Raw genomic sequence first — 26632 nt, forward strand, 5'->3', positions numbered from 1 at the left:
CGTGACGTCACTTCCGCGGCAATTTGAAAGCACGTACGGACTCATTCACACATGTAAGCTTCTGTGAGTGAGTGAGTGAGTGAGTGAGTGAGTGAGTGAGTGAGTGAGTGAGTGAGTGAGTGAGTGAGTGAGTGAGTGAGTGAGTGAGTGAAAAAAATAATAATAATCCGTGCGTGGTCTTTCCATAGAAACATCCCACTGTTTACAAAACAAACACAAAATGGCAAAATACAGGCTGGGGGGGTGATTGTATAGGACAAAATCACCACTAGAAATTAAGAGAAGCCCACATCTGTAAATTGAGAAGTAGTTTGTTTGTTTAAAACCTGTATTTAAAAATTGCATTTTCCTGAGTGAAACCGGCAGACTGGGTCTTTAAAAATAGTATTGAATGGTGGTTGTGATCTGAAGATTATTCCTTTTGTTAGTTCACCTTCTAGTGGCCGAATGGCGGGTGTTATTTGTCTGCTTAAAAAACGCTCACTGCAGTGGGTTTTTATTAAAGGAAATAAAGCACATTGAGCTTCCCTACAACACAGGAAAAGAAGTTCTGAACATCATAAAAAGCACTTGGGCTATAATTATTCCTCTAAAATATAACCTGCCACTCAGTTTTAGGTGTTCATCACTTAACCAGTAGAGTGCAGTCATCCACTAAACATGCCCAGAAGAAGAAAGGAACAGGAAGTTGTTGACCTCATGTAGCTAACAGTTAGCTCTACCCTTGTTTTCTCTTGGAATAATGTTGAAGCATCATCTGTAAGTGACTTTTAAAACACTATTATATGTGTAATGTAGATACAGTATAATGAACTATGTGTGAACTAAATGGCAGTTAGTGTTGATTTACCTGAAGTGGTAATTGTTAGCGCGCTAATGATAATCGTGATTGCTAACCATTTAGCATAGGATAGCACTGTTTTTCTAATTATGTGATTATTCGGTGCAATAATCAAGTATCAACTATCCAAATAAATAAGAAGATTGGTTTAGTTTCAACTTAAGAGATTCCACTGTACATTTTCTAAACTATTGATCATCTGTAAGTGTACGTGATAGTATAACCACAGCACTATGACATAACATTCCTGGAAAAGCAAAACACACTGCACAAACTAATTTCATCTCAGAATTTCAACCAGCATGGCTAAAATTCTGTTGATTCACAACAAAGACAAACGTAATTAAATCAAAGAGGAAGCAAGGCAAAGGAAAATGTGACAGGAGAAGGTTGAGAGAAACTTTGGGGACTTGGCAGAAATGGAGGAGAGGCTAAGAAGGTTCGGGTGGGTCAGGAAAGGTGAATTCACTTGAACATTTCTTCATCGCCTGACTTCTGAGGAAAAGGTCCCAATATCAGCTAGACCTTTGAGTATTGTTTTTGAAGTGAAGTAGTCATATCGCTTGAATGATCTCTGATCGAGCAATCCCATTTTACCCACAGTGACTTTTCCGTATTTGTATCTCAATGATTCGACTGTAGCTACTGATGCTTTCTCCTCTTGTGTCATGTTTGTAATTGTCCATCAATTGCGATGTACAGCTCAAGTTGAATTTAGGGAAAGCCTGCAGAAATCAAACTGCTAAGCCGTGGACGTCAGGAAAATGCATGAAGAGCAAACCAAGAGAGGGAGAAAAACACAATGGTGGGAGTGATGATCAAAGTTGCCTTAAAAAAAGTCTATGGAACTCAAAGAGATGCACAAAAAAAAAAAAAAACTAACAGCATTTTCCTCTGATCGGGATCGATTCAGATTGATGACATCATTAGTTTTGACTTTCAAAACCTCCAGTACCTTATTTCTTTGCTCGCCTAGTCCTAATGCGGCATCGTCCACAAAGATGGGATCCCACATCGAGTCATACGCGTCAATTTCCCTCTGTTTCATTCTGGCATACAGAGCATCATCTCTCTGAACTACATTTCCCACCAGCCACTGCAAGCATACAAAATCAGCACTGTTACTTCTGGGAAATTGTAGCTTGCCACACTCACAAGGAAAGGGTGTTTTTTTTTTGTATTTTTTTTTTTTTATGTTGCTGTTGTTGGCGCTAACTTCAGAATACTTGAAATGGGAAGGTCACATCCATTTTTTGTTTTTTTGTTTTTTTTTGCTTCTTGCCCTTTGAGAGACACAGCAACATGGAGATCAGGTGTAACAACGCCACTCATTGCTTCTACATTCACTCCTTCAGAAGCACACACACGTATAAATGGAGTGTTCGAGGACATGTAGCATTGGTCACATTGACCTGGAGAGAAAAAGTCATTGCCTACCAACACACATACACACACACACGCATACATAAACAAATCTTCTCACAAGAGCGGTGCCTGTACGTGTACCTTGTTGGGGTCGGGCCGAAGCTTCTCGTTATTGGCCGTGGCCGCCTTCTCGGCCGCTTTCTTCTGCCGCTGCGGGCCCTGGCCAAAGAAGATGTAGTTGACGAAGGCGTACTCAAGCAGGGCGAGGAAGACGAACACGAAGCAGCCCATCAGATACATGTCGATGGCTTTCACGTAGGGGATCTTAGGGAGCGTCTCTCGCAAGTGCGTGTTGATGGTGGTCATGGTCAGCACCGTGGTGATCCCTAGAAAAGCAACATTTGGAAACATTGTTAGATTGAGTTCAATCCATGAATTGGTCTTAAAAATGATTTACTACAAATTTATCATCGACTAATTGTTTCCGTTTTGGGAATGTCTGCATTCAGTTTCATCCAAAAAATGTTTAAAAAAAAAAAAAAAAAGAAGGCAAAAATGGACGTGTTTTTCACAGGACAGTGACAATATGTATTTTTTTTTTCTTGAATGAATTTGTACATACATCTTTTATGTATGTACAGAGGGACTTTTGTTTCTTAAGACTGCAACATAATCCATTTTATTAAATTAGAGTACTTTGAATGAAAATCACTTCTTGGTCATAAACATAAAACAATAAAGTGAAAAATAGTAGATACAGTTGTAACTGAGCACGCCTTCTTGATCTTCCGCTGCTGCCCAAACTAGTTCATTGCAAATTTCAAATAGTCATTTGGTACCTCCAAGCATACGACAGTCATTTCGTAAACCAAGAAACCCGTTGTAAAATTAGAACGCCACAGATGGCCGTAAAATTTGGAATTATAACAATATTTGAAATTTACTTATAATCTCACAATAAACATCAATATTTATGTCCAAAGATGTCGCATTCTGTAGGCGAAAAAGGCAGGATGACAGAGGATTTAGCATTCAACAATGTTCTACAAAAGCTAGGATGACTTCCTGTTTTCACTCATCAAATTTACAGTATCAAACTAAATATTGTGTTGCCAGTTAGTGGCCAATAGTGGAATTACACCCAAAATAAATGGGAAGCGTAAAAAATTGAGCTATAAACTGTACAAAGAAAGAAAGAAAGAAAGAAAGAAAGAAAGAAACCTGCGGAATAGCAGGGCCAAGTACTCGGAACGTGACGAATAGTATGAAAATATTTGTTATTATACTTATTATTATTGTCATTATTATTATTATTAACCTACAGTCGTCACTTTTTGTATGCAGAAAAAATTACAGAGGATTTTTTTTTCAACATTTTCAGAAAAAGCAAACAATAATCTTAATGGAGTCATTAATCTATAGGCCTGTTTTCCATCCATCCATCCATCCATCCATCCATTTTCTTAGCCGCTTACTTCTCACAAGGGTCGCGGGGGTGCTGGAGCCTATCCCAGCTGGCTTCGGGCAGTGGGCGGGGTACACCCTGAACTGGTTGCGCTTCCTGTTTTCACTCTTCAAATTTAGTGGCAAACTACTGTATATATAGTCTGGTGCCATCTAGTGGCCAACGGTGAAATTACACCCAAAAGTTGAGTTAAAAAAACAAACAAACTGTGAAATAGCGGGACCACAAACCCAGAACCTGTAATGGAGGGGGTTTATCTATCCATCCATCCATCCATCCATCCATCCATCCATTTTCTTAACCGCTTGCTCCTCACAAGGGTCGCAGGGGTGCTGGAGCCTATCCCAGCTGGCTTCAGGCAGTAGGCGGGGTACACCCTGAACTGGTTGCCAGCCAATTGCAGGGAGGGGGTTTACTGTACTAATATTGTTATTATAATTAAAATTATTATGACAAAATCTAAAACCTCCATGGAGTATAAGCACACGTTTTAAATATGAGTTTTTATCAATTATAATGTATGCAATTATACGATAAACAAAGTTGTAGTGCACTGCTGTCAAACATCTGCTATTAGTCACAACACGATTCACCTGTGTGTGTGTGTGTGTGTGTTTTTTTTTGGTCTTTTTTTTTTCTTTTTTCTTTTTCTACGTACACGCTTTGTGCTTGATACACATTAGTCCTCTGCATGCACAATCTGCATTTGGTCAGATTCACACGTATTATAAATAACCCAGCGGTTTTGTGTCGCTCGCAGCCTCCTGTCTCATTGACCGCACTCGCTCGCCGCTGCAGATCTTGAAATCACGTCCGCCTCCAAACATCCCGTGCCGGGGCTCCAACCTGCATGCGTCCCGCTTGGGAACATAAATGGCGCGTGACAAGAATGACACGCACAAACGCCGGGAGAAGGCTCCTCCTGCGGCTCTGACCTTCCGAGCCTAACGCCAAAATTGAGCGTCGTGGCATTTTCGTTTGAAGCGCGACTCGAAATATGAAAAAAGTGCATTATTGTAATGGGGCTTCACTTAGCTGGCCGGCGAGAGACAGACGGGCAGAGAGGAAGACGGCACGCTTCAAGGTCGAGCCGCTGCGCCTCTCTCTGCATGACTCATGCATGGAGTCATCTGAACAACAGACATTTAAGCTCGGCAGCCTATCACAATCTGCTATCAGTGGCATGCTTAAAGCTAATGAGAAAACCAGTCAAAACACGCATCAGACGCATGACAGACACAATGTATGTGGAACGGCCCTTTTGTGATGCGGGGGTTATTGTTAGCATTAGCCGGGCCGTCCTACCCAGGGCCACTCTGGCAGCAGACGCATCGTAGTTAATCCAGAAGGAGACCCAGGAGAGGATGGTAATCAGGATGGAAGGCATGTATGTCTGCAGGATGAAGTAACCGATGTTCCTCTTCAGCTTGAAGCTGAGGGACAGGCGGGGATAGGAACCTGAAGGAGAGAGAATAGATTTTTACTTGACGATGCCGCTAACACAAAATTTAAAGTGTCGTCTCGCATATTTGCTAATTCGCCAATTCACTTTTTGTGCTCAGGAGAAAATCCTGTCGAATATAAAAGTAGGGCGTTGATACATACATAAGAATTTATTCTTTACTCTAAATAATATAGTAACAGATTTAGAGGGCCGATATATTATTATCCAGGTAACTATATTTAATAAAGTATATACAATTGGTAATTTATATGCCCCAAATAATGATGACCCTGATTTTTTCCATGAATTTTTCTCTCGGTTACTCGATTTAGCAACAAATTCTACTATTATTATTGGAGGTGATTTTAACACGGTCTTGAACCCGTTAATAGATCGTTCTAATAATACGATATATACAAGGCGATTACGATCCGCTAAAGTAATAGATGAGTATATGGAGGATTTTGGCCTCAGCGATGGCTGGAGACTTCAAAACCCAACTAAGAAGGAATTTACTTTCTTCTCTGCTGTGCACCGATCATTCTCAAGAATTGATTTTTTCCTTACAAATAATTCTATTGTTGATAAAACTGCTATAAAAATACATTCTATAATTATAAGTGATCATGCACCAGTCTCCCTCACTCTACAAATTGACTCTACCTTTAAACCTCCCCCGATATGGCGTTTTAACATCTCATTACTGAAAGACGTAGAGTTTGATAAAATTATTAGAAGGGAGTGGGCAGATTTTTTGGAAATAAATGACTCTCCAAATATATCTCCATCTCTTCTCTGGGAAGCAGGGAAAGCGGTAATTAGAGGGAAAATTATATCATATTCAACTTATAAAAAGAAACAGGATCAAAAATTAGAAAAATACCTGGAAGATAAAATTAAACAACTAACGGATGAATATGTATTAAACCCAAATAATCAAATATGGATAGAACTACAGAATATAAAAATACAGTTAGATAACATGTTATCTAAAAAGACAGAGTTTATAATACAACAGTTGAGATATAATAATTTTGAACATAATAATAAATCAGGTAAATTCCTGGCAAATCAACTTCAACGGAATCGGGAAAAATCTCTTATAACGGCTATTAAAGATATAAATGGTGAATGCACACAATCACCAGAAGAAATTAACCATATTTTTTATAACTATTATCGAAATCTATACACAGAAATTAATAGACCTAACCCTGAATATATTGAGGAATTCCTAAACAGCTTAAATATACCTCAGTTATCTATTGAACATAAAGATATTCTCGATACCCCGCTTACTATAGATGAGTTGTATCGTGCTTTAGACAGTATGCCTAATGGCAGAGCACCTGGTCCAGACGGCTTTCCGGCTATATTTTTTAAACATTTCTGGTTAATGTTTGCTCCATTATTTCTAAGAGTAGTAACTGAAATTAAAAGTAAAGGTGATATACGTCAAGATATGAATATAGCAGCAATTAAACTTTTATTAAAGCCAGAAAAAGACCCTACCCTCCCGTCAAGTTACCGACCGATATCACTAATTAATACCGATATTAAAATTATCGCTAAGGCCTTGGCATCTCGATTAGAGACGGTAATCTCGACAATTATTCATAGTGATCAAACAGGTTTTATTAAAGGTCGTCATTCTACTAATAATATTAGGAGACTCTTTAACTTGATTAGTATGTCACAGCGGCATGATAAAAAGGCAGTTGTTATTTCGCTGGATGCAGAAAAAGCATTCGATAAAGTTAACTGGTCCTTCCTCTTTGCTGTCTTAAATAAATTCGGCTTCGGGGAGTCATTCATTCAATGGGTCTCAATATTATATGATTCTCCTAAAGCTACAGTTACTACTAATGGGATTACATCACAGAGTTTTACTTTACAAAGGGGAACAAGACAAGGGTGCCCAATTTCTCCTTTATTATTTGCTATATTTATTGAGCCGCTTGCATTAGCTATACGTCAGGATAGACGGATCCAAGGAATCCACTCCGGGACAATAGAACATAAAATTAATCTATATGCCGATGATATATTACTCTATTTAGAAGAACCTGCTATTTCGCTAGGGGAAGCATTTAAATTAATAACTAAATTCTCTCACTTATCAGATTACTCTATTAACTGGACAAAATCAACATTATTACCTATTACAGAAAATTCATGGAATCCTACAAGTCAGGATCCACACTACTCCTTTCCTACAGGTAATTTAAAATACTTAGGTGTTAAAATTTCACCTAAGTTAACTGAATTAACTTCTTTAAATTTTTCACCATTATTGGATAGTATCCGTAGTGACCTGGAACGCTGGAATAATCTTCCGATCTCTTTAATAGGACGGATAGCTACTATAAAAATGAAAGTTTTACCAAAGATTAATTATTTATTTTCAATGATTCCATTTAAACCTACGTCTAACTGGTTCCAATCGCTGGACTCTGCTATCATAAAATTCTATTGGAATAAAAAAAAAGCCAAAATTAGTCTATCTACTCTTCAGGAAAGTAAATCTAAAGGAGGTTTAGAGGCACCAAACTTTATGTACTATTATCTAGCTAATCAACTACAATATCTTGTGCTATGGACACAACCCAACAGAGATACTAACTGTTGGTTGGAATTGGAGCAGAAGGATTGTAATAATCTTAGACTGTCAGATTTACTCTTTATTACAAAATCAATAAGACGACATAATTGTTTTAAAAACCCAATGATAGCCGCCACCCTGACTGCCTGGTGGAAGGCATTAGAAATTACAAACTCCCAATTGGCGCCCTGTGGGCTCTCTCCCATTTGGCATAACCCCGACTTTCAACTTAATAATCAGTCGTTCCATTTAAGCCTATGGGAGCAGAAAGGAATTACACACCTTCATCATCTTTTCTCAGATAATAAGTTTATATCATATACAAACTTGGTCCAGAAATATGAAATAAAAAAGGGAAATTTCTTACATTATCTGCAAGTTAAAAATATGGTTAAGAAACAAATCCCAACACTTCAAGATACGCTCCAACTGCCTGTCTTAGCTAAAGATATTATAAAGCTTTCTCCAACAACAATAAAGAAAATATCAAAAATATATAAGTTATTTTTATACACAAATAAAACGTATTTACCGACTTTAAAATGGGAAAAAGACTTGTCTATAGTTCCGGAACCAGACTTTTGGACCCAAATCTGTGAAAATGTATTTAAAATGACCAAACAGACAAATTTGCAACTTATCCAATATAAGATACTTCATAGAACATATATTACACAATATATGATGAAAAAAATGGGACTCTCTGACTCCGACATTTGTCTCCAGTGCTCACAAAACACTGCCGATACTTATCTTCATGCTTTATGGTCATGTACTCCAGTGCTGCATTTCTGGACTAAAATCTTGGAAAAGCTCGCTGATATATTAAACTGTAGGCTTCCTTTATCTCCAAGACTGTGTTTACTAGGTGACTTAACAATAACTGAGCGACCATGTAAACAATCTCAATCTATATTTATAGCCCTTACTATTGCTAAAAAAATAATCCTTGTCAATTGGAAAAATAAACAATCTCTAAATATCGACCACTGGTTAAACTTACTAATAAATTATATCTCAATGGAAAAAATCTCTGCCTTAAATAAAAATCAAGTATCAAGATTTAAACAAATATGGTCTATGTACATAGAATATTTTAATCTCAATTTGGCAACTTAATCCTGCCAAGATTCTGCCTGTTAACGAGAGCCACCACATCGTTACAACTTCTGTTTTCGCTGCTCCTGTATTTGGTATTTTGTATCTGATTGTTTTTATTTTTATATAGTCAGGAACCTAGTTGCTGCTAGTGGGCTCGAGCATACCACACTATACGACACTATACTCAATAACTCCTTAAGATCTATTTCTAGTGGGCACTAAGCATCAACACTTGGTGTTACTGCATGCTAATTAGTCAATTTTCTTGACGCCGTCCCCTGTGGTCGGGCGGGGGTGGTTCTGCCCCCCCCCCCGTTGTCTGCTCGGTGGCGGTTGCGTCTTGGCCGCTCCCTGGGCCCCCTGTGGGGTGCGGTGTTGGGGTGCTTCCCCTGGTGCCCGGGGCGGTGCCGTCCCGGCGCGGTCCGCTGCTCCGTGCCCGGCGGCGCGGTTCGGGGTGGGTGGGCCTCCGGTGTGCCCCGTGGTTCCCTCTCCCCTCCCCCTTCCTCCCCCCCGTCGCCTCTCCCTCCTCGCCTCCTCCCGCCCATCCTCCTCTGCCTCCCGGTCCCTTTTCCCTTGTCGCCCTCCCTCCTCCTCTCCCCCCCCGCCTCCTGCCCTGCAGCCGCCCTTTCGCCTTCTTGTCGTCTTCTCCCCGCTTCCCCCGCCCCCCCCCCCCCCTTCCCTGTCTGCCCTGCGGCCCCTCCCCCTCCCTCTCCCTGGGCCTGGGGCTCCCTCCCCGGCCCGGGCGTCGGGCTCCGGGGGCCGGGCGAGGGTTTGGGGCCTGCCCCGCTCCGGTATAACTCCTGGTGCCCCGGGCGGGCCCCGGTGGCTGGTGGGCTGTCCGGTAGCCCTGCTGCGCTGGCTGTCCGCCCATTGTGGTGCCGGGTGGATGAGGTGGGGGGCGGCGGGGGGTGGGGGTGCTGGGGGGCGGGCGTGCCACCTACACCCGCCGGGTTGGGTGAGGCCCCGCTGGTCGCTCCTCTTACTCACTTCACTAGCTTGCACTATACACTTTGTAAATATACACATAGGGCACACAACACATTTCTTGGTGGGGTGGGGAAGGGTGGAAACACCGTCTTCACCCTTCAACTCCCCTCCAATTTTAATGCACCTCACGTCCAAGGGGAGGGGTGAGTTGGGGCGGGGAGCCATCAGAGGGGATGGACTGCAGTGCCTGGCAGCGCTGTGGTCCCCCCCATTTGTGTCCCTGCCCCACCACTTTGTCCCTCCATTCCCTTTTTTAATGCACCACACATATACATATTCATTTTTTGGGGGGGGATACGGGTGTGTCGGAGTAGGGGAAATTTTTTCCCTCTGCTCCGACTCACCTGCTCCCAATTTTAATGCACCACACGCACACACTTGTATATACACTGGGTGGGGCCACATTCACGGTGTAAGGGTAGAGCTCGCCAGTCGGCGAGCTGGCGGACTCAGTAACAGGGTTAGGTGTCACTTGTACTCTGGCGTGACGACCGGGGCCTCTCCCCACCGGGCTCGGTGTTCTGGTGTCCCGCCTTCTCCCCTGGTGCTTCCTCCTCTGCTTCCCCCCTCCCGCCGCGGTGCAAATCTCGCGCGGCTGGAGGTGGGGTGGGCACATCTTCCCTCTCTGCGCTGCTGCCCGGTGCCGGTTTCCGGGGGGGGGTGGGGGGTTCTCGCGGGGGGCCGGGTTCGCGGGGGGGGGGGTGGCGGCCGTCGGGGGGGGGCGGCTTGTTTGGGGGGGGGGTGGAGGTATGGGTGGGTGGGGGGTTGGGTGCTGGGGGTCGGGGTGTGTTCGGGGGTTTGGGGGTCGGGGGTGGTGGGGCCTGGGTCGTGGTGGATGGCGGGTTTGGGTGGGGTGCGGGGGGGTCGTGGGGGGATGGGGGCTGGGGACCGGTGGGGCGCTGTGGGGGCCCGCTGGGCCTCGTTCTGCGGCCTTGGGCTCGGGGGTGTGGGCCGGGGCTGGGGCGGGGGTGTTCCGGGTATCTGGGTCGGCTCGCTGACCGGTGTCCGCTCGGGTGGCTTGGGGGTGGCCTTGGTGCTGCCGCGGCCTGGGGATTCCGGGGGGGGTGGGGGGGGGGGGGGGTGCTCGCTTTGCTGGACCGCGGTTGACGGCTTCTCTCTTTGGTGGTGGTCCTTATGCATGCCAGATCCGTCGCACCAGCATCTACTGAAACTCAACAGAAGTACCCTCTCCCTCCCACAGCCCCTTGAATCAGTTGGTGCTGGTGTCTGTGGTTCTCACTTTTCTTTATCTATCCTTCCCTCCTTCCTCTCTTTAGTTTTTCCTCTGGTCACTTGAGATCTTAATTTATTAGAAGTATGAGGTTTCTGGGGTTGGCATAAGACTCCGGTTTTGTAACCACGCAGGAGGGGTCTTGTTGGTGCTGGACTTCACTTTGATGGATTGGATGTACTGGCTTCTATTGATCTCACTCTGCCTTATCGATCCTTCCCTCCTTCCTCTCTTTAGTTTTTCCTCTGGGCTCTTGAGATCTCGCTAAATTTGCTGGAATTTAGAGGCTTCCGGGGTTGGCGTAAGACTTTGATTTTGTAATCATGGGGAAGGCAGGAAGTGTTTGGTCGGTGCTGGATGTCACTTTGATTTACCTTTCTTTTCTCTTTATTTCTTTTTTTTCTGACCTTTTCTCTGGTCTCCTGACCATTTAAATCTCACGACTCTGGCAAGATTCTGAAGTACCTGGTTAAGGCGAAGGGTAATGGGATATTTATAAGGTTTTAGGTGAATGAATGAGTATAAATTTATACGTATTTGCACGCACGCACGCAAACGCACGCAAACGCACACACGCAAACGCACGCACGCACGCAAACGCACGCACGCAAACGCACGCACACATACACACACACAAAAAAAAAAAAAAAAAAAAAAGGAAAAGAGCAATGATGACAAGACGTTGAATCGGTAAGACTACCGAATGAACAATTCTGAGCTCTTCAAAAAAAAAAAAAAAAAAAAAAAAAAAAGTAGGGCGTTGATGCCATCTGGTGGCAAGGAACGATGTTGACGTGAGGAGAGAAGCTTTATTTAGTGAGGCCATAGCACTGTCTAATAGGAAAATAGTGCTCTGACGCCATTGTGCAGCATTGTGGGGCTGAACGACTCCAGATTTCTTGTAGTGTTGTGTTGACTTGGTTTTGATTACATTGAGTTTTGTTTCATCTTGTTTCTTTGCTTGTTTGTTTATCCATCCATCCATTTTCTTGACCGCTTATTCCTCACAAGGGTCGCGGGGGCTGCTGGCGCCTATCTCAGCTGGCTCTGGGCAGTAGGCAGGGGACACCCTGGACTGGTTGCCAACCAATCGCAGGCTTGTTTGTTTACACATTCTTAAAAAAAAAATTACAAATATGGCAGCAAAAAATGTAAATACAACACGTGAAGGCGAGATAGAAATCCATTACGGGCTTATCAAAGACCGCACGTATGAATAATAAACTAACATTTAAATAACAAAAATACACTACAAGTGCCATGTATATCCTCAACAAACATATCTTCTCCTTGTACTTTTATTATTATTCTTTGGTATTAAAAAAAAAATAAAAAATCACACTCGCTGGTAGCATTTCTCGCCGCTAATCCCAAAGTGATGCTAGTATGACTCTTCAGACTAGCAGCACCACCATCTTATTCTCGCTGACCCACACAGACATATGAAGTCTGTGTTGCCTTGTTGGCCATGCAGAATATAAAAGTCGCCTGTCGATTAATCGGTCCAACTCCATCTATAGGAAAATAAACCTTTTGGTTTATAACCTCAGAGCAGGACTCTTGTCTTTATATCCCTGTACTGCTTTAGCCAATGAAAAAGCAAGTCATAAAACGTAAGCGAAGCATCGATTCCGTACCTGTGGAGAAGACCACCTTCGTGGAGATGAGTTTATAGTCGACGATGGAAAACTGTGGTAACTCGATCCTGTCGACGCCGGACACGGCGCCTTCTCCTCCTCGCCAGTAGAACTCGATGTCATCTGTTGTGTAGCCATCTGTAGCAAAAGTTTGAGAACAATTTCATGTCATTTAAGTTCACATCACGACAACAACAACATCCTTTGTGGTGTTTTTAAATAGTCCGGGAATTGTTGAGAATATCACTTGGCAGGATTTCAGATTTGAACATAAATGCTTATTACTTACATATGTGCAATTGTGCTGTCAACTAATATACTAACAGGTCTTGGGGCTGTTTTTATTGCGTCATTGATTGTCACAGTAGAATGCTGTTTGTTATTTATTGATTTTTATATTGCCTGGCAGACACACATTTTCTCAGCAAAGGGCTTCATAATAATGTTTTTTTTGTAATACATTGAAATTCATAGTATCATTAATCTCTTTGTATATGTTACTGGGTAATACTTGTTTGGGCCCCCGGGACGGACCTAATAAAAAATTTATTATAATGCATTTTGTACAAGATTTGATTACCTATCAATTCATAAAATTTAGAACACTATATAATGTTGTTCAGTCAGAGTTATATTAGACTAACTGTATTCATTGAGTGCAACTAGACAAAGGCTTGCTTTTTTCATTAAAATCATTTTTGATAACTACTTAATAAACTATAATTATATAGTATATAAATTCAAATATATTATACCATATGCAACAATTAACCCAATAAGAGTACCCATATGATAAAGTGCTGCCAGTACTTTATAATTCTGATCAGTACATGATTATTTTAGCATATTTTGTTATGCCTTTTGGAAAGTTGATTGCTTTTTTTTTGCGTGTGCTTGGCCTCTGCCTGCACAAGAATAAGCAGAGATGTGTTGTCCTTCCATCAAAAGGAATCAGGTGTCCAATCGATCAATGAAAAATTATTGAAATGAGCACACAATTCTTTGTTTCTGTGCTAATGAAAGAGAAAATTCCTCAGGGCGCCGCTAATGATATCAGTGATGACAATGTGGCCGCGCGCTTAAAATAACCGGATGCCCGGCCGCCTAAAATGAGTGTTGCGTGTAATAGTGTGACGTCGTCATCCGTTGGACTCGTGTTCTGAGGCCTCAACAAATATGGCAACCTGACCAATTTGCTATTTTTAGAACCGGACACAACCAGACTTGGATAGTAAAATGGCACTCAATGGAGTAGCAGCTTGTCAAGCACCAGGCAGTGGAAGAAAACACTAACATGATATGTACTAATCTCATATCACCACGTTATGTTGGGGGGGGGGGGGGGGGGCAAAATTTGTAATAATGCAGTTGGAAACTACGGCAAACTATACTTACGATAACAACAAAATAGTAATAGAAAAAAATTAAAATTAAAATACTAGGAAGACACTGTCATTCCACTGCTGTGCTGAATTGTTTTACTAGTGAGCTTAGAAATTGTACCAGTAGTACATGGACTTTAAGCTAGAGGTGAAGGATAATCAAATACATGTTTTTTAGTGGACAATTTTGAGTATTCAATTAACCTAACGTGTGTTTTTGGAATGGTAATGTTAACAAGAAAATGAGAAGGAAAAAATTATTATTTAGTTTTATTTATAGCGTCTTTTTACACTTATATTCCATATAAAAAGTCTACAAACCCCTGTTCAAATGCCAGCTTTTATGATATATAAAACATACTTCTTTTTTTTTCCCTAGCATTAATATGACTTGGAAGTCAACTGAATTTTGTGAATGTTGAAGACTCATAGCATGCGGTTCACAAGTGTGCACACCCTCACAGTGATATTTTACTCTGTTTTTGGTAGGGATGGGCGAGTACCGATACCAGCCTTTTTTTCAAGTACTCGAGTACTCGTGACGCAGACGAGTACAAGCGACCGATGGCAGAGGGGGAAGACGTTAAGTGAGTCCTCCTTGCCTGTAACTGGCGCTAGCTTGCAGCAGTTTTTCACCAAAACTTCACTGGTTTGGAAATACTTCAAAATTGTGAATCTTAAACTAAAAGAGCATTTTTGTGTTTTTGAGCGTTAAGACTATTGAAGAGTGACTGTGCTGTTTCTTTTTTTTTGTCAAAATTAAAGGAAATATATTTGTTTAAAAATATCTTTTAGTGATTTTTTTTTTTTATTTGTCAAAATGTACTACTGGTATCGGCAGTTGGTATCGGTATCGGTGAGTACTGAGGGTCTGACTATCGGTATCGGTCTGAAAAAAAAGTGGTATCGAACATCCCTAGTCTTTGGGTGAAGCGCAGTGGTGGCAGCATTATGTTTTGGGGCTGAAACTGGGGCCCTTAGAGAAGGTGGAGGGAATTATGAGCAGTTCCAAACACCAGTGTTAGATGAAACATTCAAGCGTCTGATAGAAAGAAAAAAATGTAAAAGCAGATTAGAACTGAACTTTACTTGGGGTTTATTAAAGGTGCTTTAAATGCTGGCAAGAGTGTCCTGCCTCCTATGTAACATGAGTTTCCTGTAAATATGATTCTGAACAAAGCCAAGTCGCGAGGGTGTCCTGACTTATGCACGCACATTATCTCAGTTATTTTTTATTTTCCTTCTCAACAAAAATGGGAAAAAATAACGGAGTTCACAGGTAACGGGTCACATTAGTGGTGGAAAAACTTTCAAAATGATTTATCTCGGTCTCATTATCACAAAAACATGGCATTTGAACAGGGGTGTGTAGACTTTTCATATCCACTGTACACTGTTGTGAATGATCAAATTCTAATTAAACATTACCTTATACTTTATATCCATTATTTCCTTTGCAAAATTGTGATATCCAAACTCACGATAATTAAACCAATGTTGGACCTCAGTGTTTCCACTGTAAATCTTTGATGGCTCCGTTGCAAGCCAGCATGCCAAACCAGTGACGGGAGTCCCTGTTGCAGGAGCACGGGGCTATCCGGGCTTTTAAGACTCGCGTCTGTTAAAAATGCATCAAGTTTATCAAGTCAAGTGAGAGTTCTCTGCGCTCATTAGTCTGAATAAAATAGCATGTTCTGGCATGAAGCCATTCCGACTTTAAAAACGCTGCCAGTTAATCCATATGAGAGCAGATACTGTCTGCTGATCAAAACCGGGCCTGCGTGCTTCAGTGCGTGTGTATGCCTGAGAGAAGAAGAGGGGGAAAAAAAGAGGTTGTGAGCGATGGAGAGAAAGAGATAAAAAGGCTGCGGGATGAGAGTGTGCAAAGAAAAGAGACGAGGAAGTGACGAGGAGAGCGATGGCGAGCGTAATGGAAGAGGAGCGCGGAGGGGCGGTTCTGACCCGCTGCTGTTTTTTTCCCGTTGGCACTTCATTCCGCGATGAAACCCAGAAAGAGTGAGCCCTACACCGCATCCCAGCCCCATAATCCTCCTCCCCGGGGACCCAGATAAAGCGCGACGAGGACCTCGTCTTCCTCTCTCATGTTCCACCCTCCTCTTCGCGGTGCTTTCAAACGACAAACTCCATAAGAAATAAGATTTTTTTTGGCACCTTGCAAACATGGCGGCGTAACATTCACAAACACCGGACCTAATCAAGCCAGTGTTGCCGAATTAATTAGGCTGGATGTTATCAGCCGGCGATGTTCGCCGTCTTGATCTGTATCTCGTCAGCTTCTCTCAGCATTTTTACATCCCAGCCTTATCACGCCGCTTTCTACCTTGCGCTTTCTTAAAAAAAAAAAAAAAAAAACACGAGCTGCATGCGTACGTGGGATCTAAATCTACGTCGGCGAGTGGGAGTGAGAGCCGGTTGTCAGGGGCGACGGTACTTACAGCTTTCGATCTCCAGGGTGCAGTTTTGCTCATCGAGAGGGTAACGGCGCAGGTCCATCATACAGGCCGCGGTGGTGGTGATCCTAGACACAGAAAAGAAAGACAGCGGTCCGTTTGTTGTTGTTTTTCTCATCCACTTGCTGGGTCGGTGTGGATTTTGTGAAGAGTGGGTTAGAGAGTGGGGATAGACCGATTATCAGCCGCGTTGATTAAATCAGTATACTGTCATGTCAGTTCTAGGGATTATCTGTGCCGATATTCACCATTTTGACACGTACAGGCATCGCCCTTTAAAAAAAACAAAAAGAATAAAACAAACAAATACCTGACGGCTGATAATAGATCAATTTAAAACTGTTAACTTCAGGGAATTATTTATTTAAAATTTCAATTAACTTTAGAAGAGATGCTGTCAATCCTGGGAACTGTCTAAACCTTCTGTTTAAAAAAAACAAAAACAAAACGACAATAGATGAAAGTGGAACATTCCAGATATGTTTTAAATTTTGGAAAACTTAATGAGAAAACAATAGGGAGATATTTACTTGTTTAAGTTTTCACGTACTGTAACCTTTTTAAAAAGGCCGATGACCCTACATGGGAGATTCCTGAACTTTGTCTTAGAATTTTAGATCAAAGACTTCCATTTAAAAAAAAAAAAAAAAAAAAAAAACTTCTACATTTTGCTTTTTGTGAATATCGGCTCTAAATATTAGTTATCGGCTTCCTTAACTAGTATAACTACGAATAATCGGTACAGTATTGGTCCTGAAAAACATTGATCTTTCTCTAGTTGGTTCATTATCCTGAAATATTATTCAAAGTCAGAGGGTGAGAAGGGACTTAACTTTTTATATATATATATATATATATATATATATATATATATATATATATATATTTCTTAGATTTCTTCGACCTCCTAATACCACCGTTATATAGAATCCATAATTAACACAATATTTGTGGGAATGCTATTACTACTTCTACTCTTACAACAACAACTACTACTACTACTTGTAATTACTAGTTAATTACTTTTTAATTTTCACATAAGTTGTCCTTCAATTTACTTCATGGGCATTCAGCTTAGCATTCAGTTATTAGCAATCAGCTTTCAGCATTCCCACGCAATTTCTTAGAAATTGCACTTACAAACATGCTGTTGATAAGTATAAAGGGAAAAAACACATTCCCACCATAGTTGTTGCTTTTTAGTATCTCACCAACTGAATTGTTAATCATGGCTTCACACTCGTGATGTCACATCAATGTCCCATGACGACTATAAAAGGCAGTCCCCATTTCTAGCGGAAAGTTGACCGGCCCAAACTGAGCCGATGGGGCCGACAACAACCGTTGCAAACCGAGAAAGAGCAGTGTAGTGGAATGGACATTTTGCTAAAAGAAATAACGGTTTGTTTACAGACTGGTAGTGGTCTTGGACGTCTTTAAAAAAAAAAAAAAAAAAAGTGGTCCATGAGTATTGGCATGTGCGCACGTGCGTGTGCGCTTTCCTGACATATTCTGTATGCACATGTCCCTGATATTAGCTCTGGGGAAACAGTGTGCAAAGTGGAAATGTAAAAATAAGATACCATCATCATCCAGGCTGAGATTGTGTATGATTTCAAATGCATTTTTAATAGGAATGCTGCTGCCTTGTCTTGCCAACTAAATCTACATGAGCAAGCCTCAATATACACAATATCCTAAGCCTGGTCCACATAAAATTAGTTACAAAATGTCAGCGACCCTACCACTGATCTGGATATATGACTGGATAGTCCGCGCAAGGCCGTTGAAGTCACAGGGCGGCCATCTTGCTCCTCCTATCTCGCGAGCAGTGTAAACTATACGGTGTACGTATAAGCTCGACTTAGCAAATTTGCAGTGGTTTAGCTAACTCTCTTCTTAGTCATTTCTATTGTGGCAAATGATTTTGGGGGGAGAGACAAGTTATACAAAGACAGTCGTAGTTCACTTTTTGTAGATTGTATTTATGTCGTTATTATTATTTACTTTATCGTGGTGATTATTTTTCCACATGGACTATTACTGCTGACTCTCGTGAGTCAGGAAGAAAGAGTGCTTTAAAGAGAGGGAAGATCTTAAATTTGGGATCATTTCATATTTAATAAAAGAAACTAAAGTACAATGCCTGTAGTAGAGTCCAGCTGGCTTAAGTTAGTTCACTGCACGTCTTCAGCAAAGTAAAGTAATCATTGTCAGCTAATTCTACCTTTGCTAGTTAGAACAAATTGTAATCTAGCAGGTAGTTTGGACAGAGGTCAGACGTAAACAGCCACTCATGGTTCCCTTTCAATCTCTTTATTAAACCAATTGTAACAAAATATAGTAAATGGAAGCACATTCTTGACGACGGTCTCAACTGACACCTTCACTCTGCACACACAAAAACTAAGCTAAAGCCAGTAAGTGGTCCTTTGGAGGTCCTCATTTGCTGACCTCCATGTCATTGTGATCATTTCATAAAGAAACCTCAAGGCACCTTTTTTCCATTTTACAACCTCAAGCTCGTTGCCACTCATTTCTCTGCTACTAGTTATATTGTACAGAATTGGGATCATTGCTAGATTATCGTTTGTCGCGTAAAGAGAAGCAAACAGGGTTCATGTTGTGGTCACGCAGTCCTGAAACCAAAAGCGAGTCAGCCACATCCGACAGCTCCTCTCAGCGTACTTCCTGCAATGCGCACACGACAAGTTGGTCCGAGCTGAGTCGGGCAGGGCCAAAGCCCAGAGGCTGTCTGGATGTGACCATGGAGACGTCATCTACGCCTGTAGGATACACACACATACTCACACTGATGGGTATCAAATATGATAGCATCATGTCACCATAATAATAATATCACTAATCAGTATTGGTTGCGCGGCCTTCGGTTAACTTGTCATTAATGACCACTCCCAAGTCATCCATCTATGCTATTGTATTAGCACTGTGCTAAAACATTGAAAATGATCCACTTAAATCAATCTTATGAGAATATAAGTTTATTTATGTATTTATTTTTCTACATGTAGCCGTGGCTAAGTATTGAGTGGGTGGGTTCCACTGATCTATATATATGACTGGATAGCTGATAGGCCAAGACTTTTGAGGTTGCGAGGCCGCCATATTGCTCCTCCCGAGAAACGTTTTTCGGCATACGATCCTATTTTTACAGAAATTTTTTACGAAATTGTCGAACAATTGCGACCGTACTTATTAGGAACAGCATGATTTATTGTGTTTTAAATTTGTTAAACAAACAAAAAGAGGCCTTCAGACATTTTATAACTTGCCTTAATACTGCAAATGTATAGGATCGTATGCCAAGAAACGTTTCTTGGGAGGAGCAATATGGCGGCCTCGCCACTTCAAATGTCTTTGCCTATCGACTATCGGCTCCCGCAAACATCGGGCTCCGCCCTCCGCTGTCATGGTAACAAAATCTGTACTTGCTATAGGTTCAGCAGTATATGTGGTCAGATGAGAGCTGGACTGGACTTGACTTGACTTGACTTGACCGGCTTACATGAGACATGACTAGCCCCTGAAAATGGCAGTCAGACAAAAAAAAATAAAAAAAATAGTCCCCCCAGAAAAAATTGTCATAAAAATCAAAATAGCTTTCTGTAATTGTCTTTAAATAAGAATGTCTGTATTGTTGTAAGTATTAATGGACCAAAAAAGGAGTTATTTTTATATATTATACAGTACATTTAAAAAAAAAAAAAATCAGCTGATTAATCGGCCATACCAGAACAAAGTGTAATTGTACATCCACTACAGCAGGTGGAAGTAGCGCTCCCATTATCAGAGACTGCGCAAGAAGTTTTATCTCCTTTGCAGAGGTGTGCTTACAAAAAATTTCTAGACAAATTCCTATTTATTATTGTGGTAAAGAGTTGGAAGGGAGCATACTTTCTTCTTTCTTTGGGTAACAAAAAATAATTGTGAAGGACTGAATTAGAAGAAGGGTCGCCCACAATCATGTTTGAGCTCTGCAAATACCCGAAATACCGTCAAATTTCTCTCCTACTTTCGCAAGTGAGAACAGTTGTCGGAGAAGTGTTATTTGAAATGTTCCTATGTAAAATACGTGCTCCGCCAGGCCCAGCCGGGCTGGTTAGGGATTTTATGTTTTGAGCTGTGGAGACAGTCTTCCTCTCTCTCACATTCCGCCTCCTTTTTCTTGCTCTCTGGGCTCTTATGTAAGAGCCAGTTAGCAGGGCCGTGGCGCATTGGGGGATTAACGCAGGAGTCAAAATTCCGCCCTACTTTACTCATTTATGACTAAAATGTTGCTTCAATGTTTGGCGATCTGGCAAGTCATCGATCGCTCGCCGTCAGCGTTGCCACTAAATCGTTACAGAAGCGCAGAGGAAGCGAAGCAGGGGAAAGGAACAAAAAAAAATGAGGCCAAAATGGCAGGGGTATAAATACCAGACTATTTATAGCCCACCTACATCATCAGCAGAAGTCTCGAAGCTTTTCTGTCTGACGGAGACTATTGCATGGACGATGAGCATCCCTTAGCCGAGCTAGCATGTCAGATAGGGACAATTAATAAACAGCAAACAATGAGCGAGGTGATGAGACAAGATTTTTGTGCAAGGAGGCGCCTTCCTGTCTCCTTCCTCCTTTTGTCTTTGCTGCAGTGAGCGAGAGTGGACCTCTGCAGCACGCACGGCTTGTTTGCGCTTCATCTCCATCACGGCAGGGCCGGGCCGGGCCGGTCCGAGCCGGTCCCCCCTCTCGGCCCGACCTGCCGGAGGAGAGGCCTCGCCGGAGCATATCACGCAGATTCAAACACGCTACATTTGCTCTGCGTCCGAGCTAATAGGACATGCAGTTCTAAAAAAAGCCTGCTTTTTTGCTGCATGTTCCCGGCCTAGCCGTCGTGCGCGCGGATGCGAGTGTGCGCGTGTAGCCCCCCCTGAGGGGAGCTGTGCACCTTTGTTCCCAACGACCTTGTTTACGGACATAGCGCAACCACCGCAAATTCCCAGACAGAATCTCATTTTGAGGCAGCGCCACAGCACAAAAGTGAACTCAAGAGTGCGAGCTTACGAACGCCAGCGCGCCCGTAATCAACCTGACATTTGCATCCAGTCATATTTTTAGCCCGTAATGAAGCTAGACGTTGAAATGAAGATGGAGAAGATGCCTCCATTTTGGATAGAGAGCTCCCTCACGCAGACAAATTTCAAAATAAAATGTCTGCTGTGCCAAAGGCCAGGCTCATCCGCACACACAGAACATACTAAACCAGCCTCGTTTGATCATTGGCTTGAGGGTGAGATTGTTAACTTTCAAGGCCCAGACTGAGTGTATTGATTTGAAGAGGGATGAATTCAACCCCTCTTCCTCCACTCAGCATCTTTTTCTCATCCGGGCCCGAGCGATGCCTTTTAGTGAGCTGCGAGGATACGTCTTCTCACAAAAAGGAGTGCAAAATATAGCGAGAGGGGCGGGTGCGAGAGAGGAGGAGGGAGGGAGAATCCTAATAATTTCTCCATTTTGAATGAAGTCTGACCTTCACGTCTCTTTCTCTCTGGATCTGCTTCTCTTGACCTTTGCCTGTGAATTTTGAGCAACATGCTTCAGGAGGTCCTATGTGGTCTTTCCTCTCGCACTAGATGGTTTGTCGTGTGCCAGCTGTGTTAATGGTTGAGATTTTTTTTTTTTGGGGGGGGGCTGTGTAATTAGATCACGCTGCTTCTCCCTGACAGGGACAGTTGGGAGCACTGTTGTCATTTGCAGGTTCAGGTAATTGAAGACCAAAAATCATGGGAATTTGAAAAATACTATATATATATATATATATATACACATATATATAATTTTTTTTTAACGACCACCCTCCGGAATTATAGTCACAACGCAGCAGACACGTCCACGTCAAAATTTAGCAGTAATAAATAAACAATATGCATATATTTATGGAGACAGGGGTCAAGTTGTATTTTACAATAAATGTGCATAATTTCACAAGCGACTTCATGTTAAAGATTAGATAGCTCTTAATATGAAAAGAAAAATGCACTGAGCTGTCACCAACATCTTGCAACTGCAATTATGCCATCTATTGGCGGAAAAATTACCTCTTTTTTTACAGTATAGTTAGTACATCTATTGAATTTTTAAAGCTCAATGTTATGAATTATTATGAAATTGCTATATCAGTGACTAAAAGATACAGCCATTTCTATTAGTATAAGATTTTTTTCACTTTCATGTTAACAAAAGTATGAAAAGTTAGGAAAAATATTTTATTGTACATTTTATTGTGCATTAACATAAATTTTTGATGGGAATATTCAACAGAAAGTCTTACTTAGGGTTATAGTTCACACTGTAAGAATGGAAGAATGTTATATTAATGGAACATTAAGCCTTAATATTTTATTTTAATGCTGTTCAAACATGAAACAGATTGCAACCTGTTTGTTAAATACAGTGTCGAAGTTTCAATTAAATACATTATCATAAAAATCTTACAGTGTACATGTACAAGTTTACTGATTAGTATTTTCTAAATTTGAGTTTAAAAAATTGCAATAATTGACTTACAGATTCGTATCAGGATTAATCAGTATCAAATCGAATCGTGACCTGTGAATTGTGACACGGATCGAATTGCCAGATATGAGGCAATTCACACCCCCTAATAGATAGATAGATAGATAGATAGATAGATAGATAGATAGATAGATAGATAGATAGATTTTGCCTAATCAATGCAAATCAAGGATCTCCTTGATCACAATCTTCATTAATGACCAATTTTTGTTCAAATGAATACCAGTGCTAAAAAAAGGCCACCATTGAATTACAGTGTATGAGACGCTAACAGGATTTCCAAGCTCATGAACGATGTTGATGTTCTTGTATCACAGATCTGCAAAGTGATTCCGTGCCCGGTGATGCAATGGCGTACATCGTGTTTTCCCAGTGAGAACTCTTCACTCAGTTGGCCATCTTGCGCACATCCACTCCAAGCCCTGCTGTTGCAACCAGGTCGCCCGTCTCTGCAGGTATGTGTCAGCCTGCTCAGAGCACTCAGGCATCTGGCCGGCCTGACTCTGACAGCAGCTTGTGTCTGGACGCGCTAGCATCAAATAAAACCTGAACCAAACCCACGAAGCAAATAATGGAGGAGCCGGGAGGCACCCGGCACTGACAAGGACGACGTATGTGAGGTAACAACTGCATCCCTCTGCTGCACGCACGCCCGCAAATTCACAACAAGCCCTCTCTCCCAGCCTCCATTTCTTTTGGCAGTTATGCAAAGCATATGTGTTGGGCTTATATAATTGGCTCAGAGTGTTATGAATTACATTTCTCAACAAAATGTTGGGATGAATAATCTGGTGCAGTGCAGATGCTTTAATATTTTAAGGAGCCTTTGCGCAAAAAAAAAAAGGCATCTCCGTGTCTAGCGAGAGAATGACTGAATGCAGCAACATCTTGAATTAGAAACAATTATCTTTTTTTGTTTTTAAAGCATGTAAACCAATCTGCGTACGTTACGTGCAAATGCGCCAACGTACGAAGGAGGAGGCGTCGACGGATCAGCAGCAGTAACAGACGTGTCTTGCCGGCCACATACGCTGCTTCGGTGCAGATACAGATTCGGTGTTTGTATTGAACTGCTACATTATTGATTGGGAGTTATCAATTATAGATTGGATTCTCCTCTAAGGTACGCCGGTCCAACGCCAAGCAAAGACGACTTGCGGACGGGCTGAACCATCTCGCGCCAATCAGACAGATAGCCTGTTTGTATCGCACTGCTTCATTATTGATATGGACCAATCAATTATGGATTTTCATGATCATCAAGGGATGTGGGCAGCTAAATTAGGAAAATGGCGCTTCTTCCTTACGCACCTCACTGGAAATATCGAAGCACCTTGGAATTCCAAAGATATTAAGTCATCTTTATTTATATAGCGCGTTCAAACACAAAGCGCTTTACAGAAACACAACATAAAACATTAACAATACAATCACAACAAACCAACATCTTTTTCATCAAGAAAAGTGCAGCCTTCCTAATGCTGAAGCAAATACACACAAGTCCAACACATTTCAAACAAGTCAGTCTTATGCTACGGACCACAAACATGAAGCGTAGAACCACAAAAAAAAAAACACAACCAGAGTTTTTTCTACAGAGGCTGATGTAATATCCTCGGAATTCACTGGCCAGAAACAACAAAAGAGAATAAGAGGTTCACATCGCAATTTGCGAGATAAAAGTACATTTTGCTCTTAATCTAAAAACACATTGAATAGCAAAACCGTCAAAAGAAAATATAAGAACCACCAAAAGCATCCCAAAAAGCTTCACTGGGCTCATGTCACCTTCCCGCGTGTAGTAAGAAATAGAGATATCTGTGCTAATTATGCAGAAGCACCTAGCTAGTAGCAATTGCTTCAGTTACTGGTGCGCCTAAACATAATCAACGCCTGCGTGGCGGCGAATACATAAGCTACATTTTTGACAAGTGTCATAATCATAAAGGAATAACGAGACAATGCGGAGAAGAAGCCATGCTAAATGCTAAGCGGCATGGTTAGCGTATATAATACTGCAATAAGTGATTGGGTAATCAATTACACTTTTCACAGCTGGCTGGCTGGAAACACGGTGAAACGAATAACATCCAACTTTGAACCGGGCTTGCCTGAGACAAAAAAGAGACTGTTGCGTAATGCGGATACTACTGCAACGTCCAGAACTGAGGCACAACAACAGGGTAAGATAATGTTAGCATGTGTGGTTTTGGTCATTTGTAGCCATACTTAGACTCATTTACACAATACACACAACTGTTTTCTTCTCATCTGTGCAAGGTTATTAAGATTAACAAAAAATATCAAAATAACTTAATTTAAAATTGTAAAAAAACAAAACATTTTCATTAACAATATAAAATAAAAACAAGAGTGCTTAAAAAAGATAACTAACAAACTACATTTCATGTTTATAAAACTAGAATTAATGTGCAAGTCCTTTGTGTTTATCTTGGCCAATTGAGCTTTTGGTGTTAATTTAAAACTCATTTATTTTGATATTACTGTATGGCCGGACAGAAGAAAGAAGGTCAACCATTTTTTTGGGAATTGTAGTATACTTTACTTTGTTCCACAATACTTAGTGACCTTTTTTTTTTTGTTTTTTTGTATCTCGCACAAATACTACATATATAAAAACCTATACTAAAACTAATGAAAACAACTAAATTCTTCTGTTAATATCAGCAGTGCATCTCTTATGAAGCTCAAGTTTGAAATAATCAACTGAATAAATTTACATGTACTGTATGTCACCCATACTATGGTAGCTTGACACACTTGAAATGCTGGCTAGCTAAATACGAAACATAGTATGTAAATTACTTTAGCCTCAGCTCTAATACAGGTTAGGAGTACATCTTTGCAAAAATCCTAAAGATTCTATAGCAGCCATTTTTCAATTGGATTCAAATGTGTTCGTTCATATATTGTGCAGTAACTGTCATCCACGTTCTCTTGTTTAATGTGTGTTTTTTTTTTTCCATACAGCCTTGAGCTTCTTTTCTAGTCCTACTTAATTCTTTGAGCTTGCAACAGAATTGCCTTGTCACTGAATAGTGCTTCACAAGTAACAGCTTTTCCCTGGCAACCTTTTTTTTTTTTTTTTTGCACTGATGCTTAGAATGACGCCATGATATGCTGTGACATGGATGTTTTGTTTTACAGTTAAGATGCGACAAAATGTCAGGAAAAGCTGGATGTTTTGCAAGAAAATGGGGGAAAAATGTTTTTAGTGACGCTGCACTCAATTGTTAAACTGTTATGATGATGGGTAGAAGTATTATAAATGAATCTTTGAAAGCAGGAGTGGGAAACCTTTCTCATCCATTTCCATTTTTATAAAGTCTTCTTTATGGAGAAATATGATGCAATGATCAAACAAATGTTTATTATTATATATTATGAGCATTTGTAGGTTCCAATAAACTCCCACTTAGGAACTGAGCCCTGACGTAAATAACAGGAAGGTACCTGACAGTCACCTATTTTTTTATTTTTTTATTTTTTTTACAATTGCTTATTTTAAA

The 26632-nt window shown here is 41.2% G+C and overlaps 1 protein-coding gene and 1 long non-coding RNA gene across 4 annotated transcripts in view; one reads left to right on the forward strand and one right to left on the reverse strand.

Annotated features, from left to right (window-relative positions):
• Window positions 1-26632, reverse strand: part of gabrb2a (gamma-aminobutyric acid type A receptor subunit beta2a) — a 46491-nt gene that overhangs the window by 2713 nt on the left and 17146 nt on the right. The window contains exons 5-9 of one of the 2 annotated variants that reach the window (XM_077532067.1): window positions 16512-16594; window positions 12674-12811; window positions 4977-5129; window positions 2348-2592; window positions 1797-1937 (exon numbers count right to left, since the gene is read on the reverse strand). In XM_077532067.1, the coding sequence (XP_077388193.1) occupies window positions 1797-1937; window positions 2348-2592; window positions 4977-5129; window positions 12674-12811; window positions 16512-16594 (760 nt within the window). The remainder of the gene's footprint in view (window positions 1-1796; window positions 1938-2347; window positions 2593-4976; window positions 5130-12673; window positions 12812-16511; window positions 16595-26632) is intronic. The other variant, XM_077532066.1, reaches the window with a different exon arrangement.
• On the forward strand, window positions 554-26577 carry LOC144025752 (uncharacterized). Of its 2 annotated transcripts, XR_013284948.1 has the most exons (5): window positions 554-759; window positions 23420-23557; window positions 23636-23722; window positions 25158-25285; window positions 26271-26577. It is a non-coding gene; the product is annotated as an uncharacterized LOC144025752 (long non-coding RNA). The 2 variants fall into 2 exon arrangements; XR_013284947.1 differs by having other exon boundaries at window positions 25158-26577.

Source organism: Festucalex cinctus, chromosome 9 (assembly GCF_051991245.1).
Source record: "Festucalex cinctus isolate MCC-2025b chromosome 9, RoL_Fcin_1.0, whole genome shotgun sequence".
NCBI lineage: Eukaryota > Metazoa > Chordata > Actinopteri > Syngnathiformes > Syngnathidae > Festucalex > Festucalex cinctus.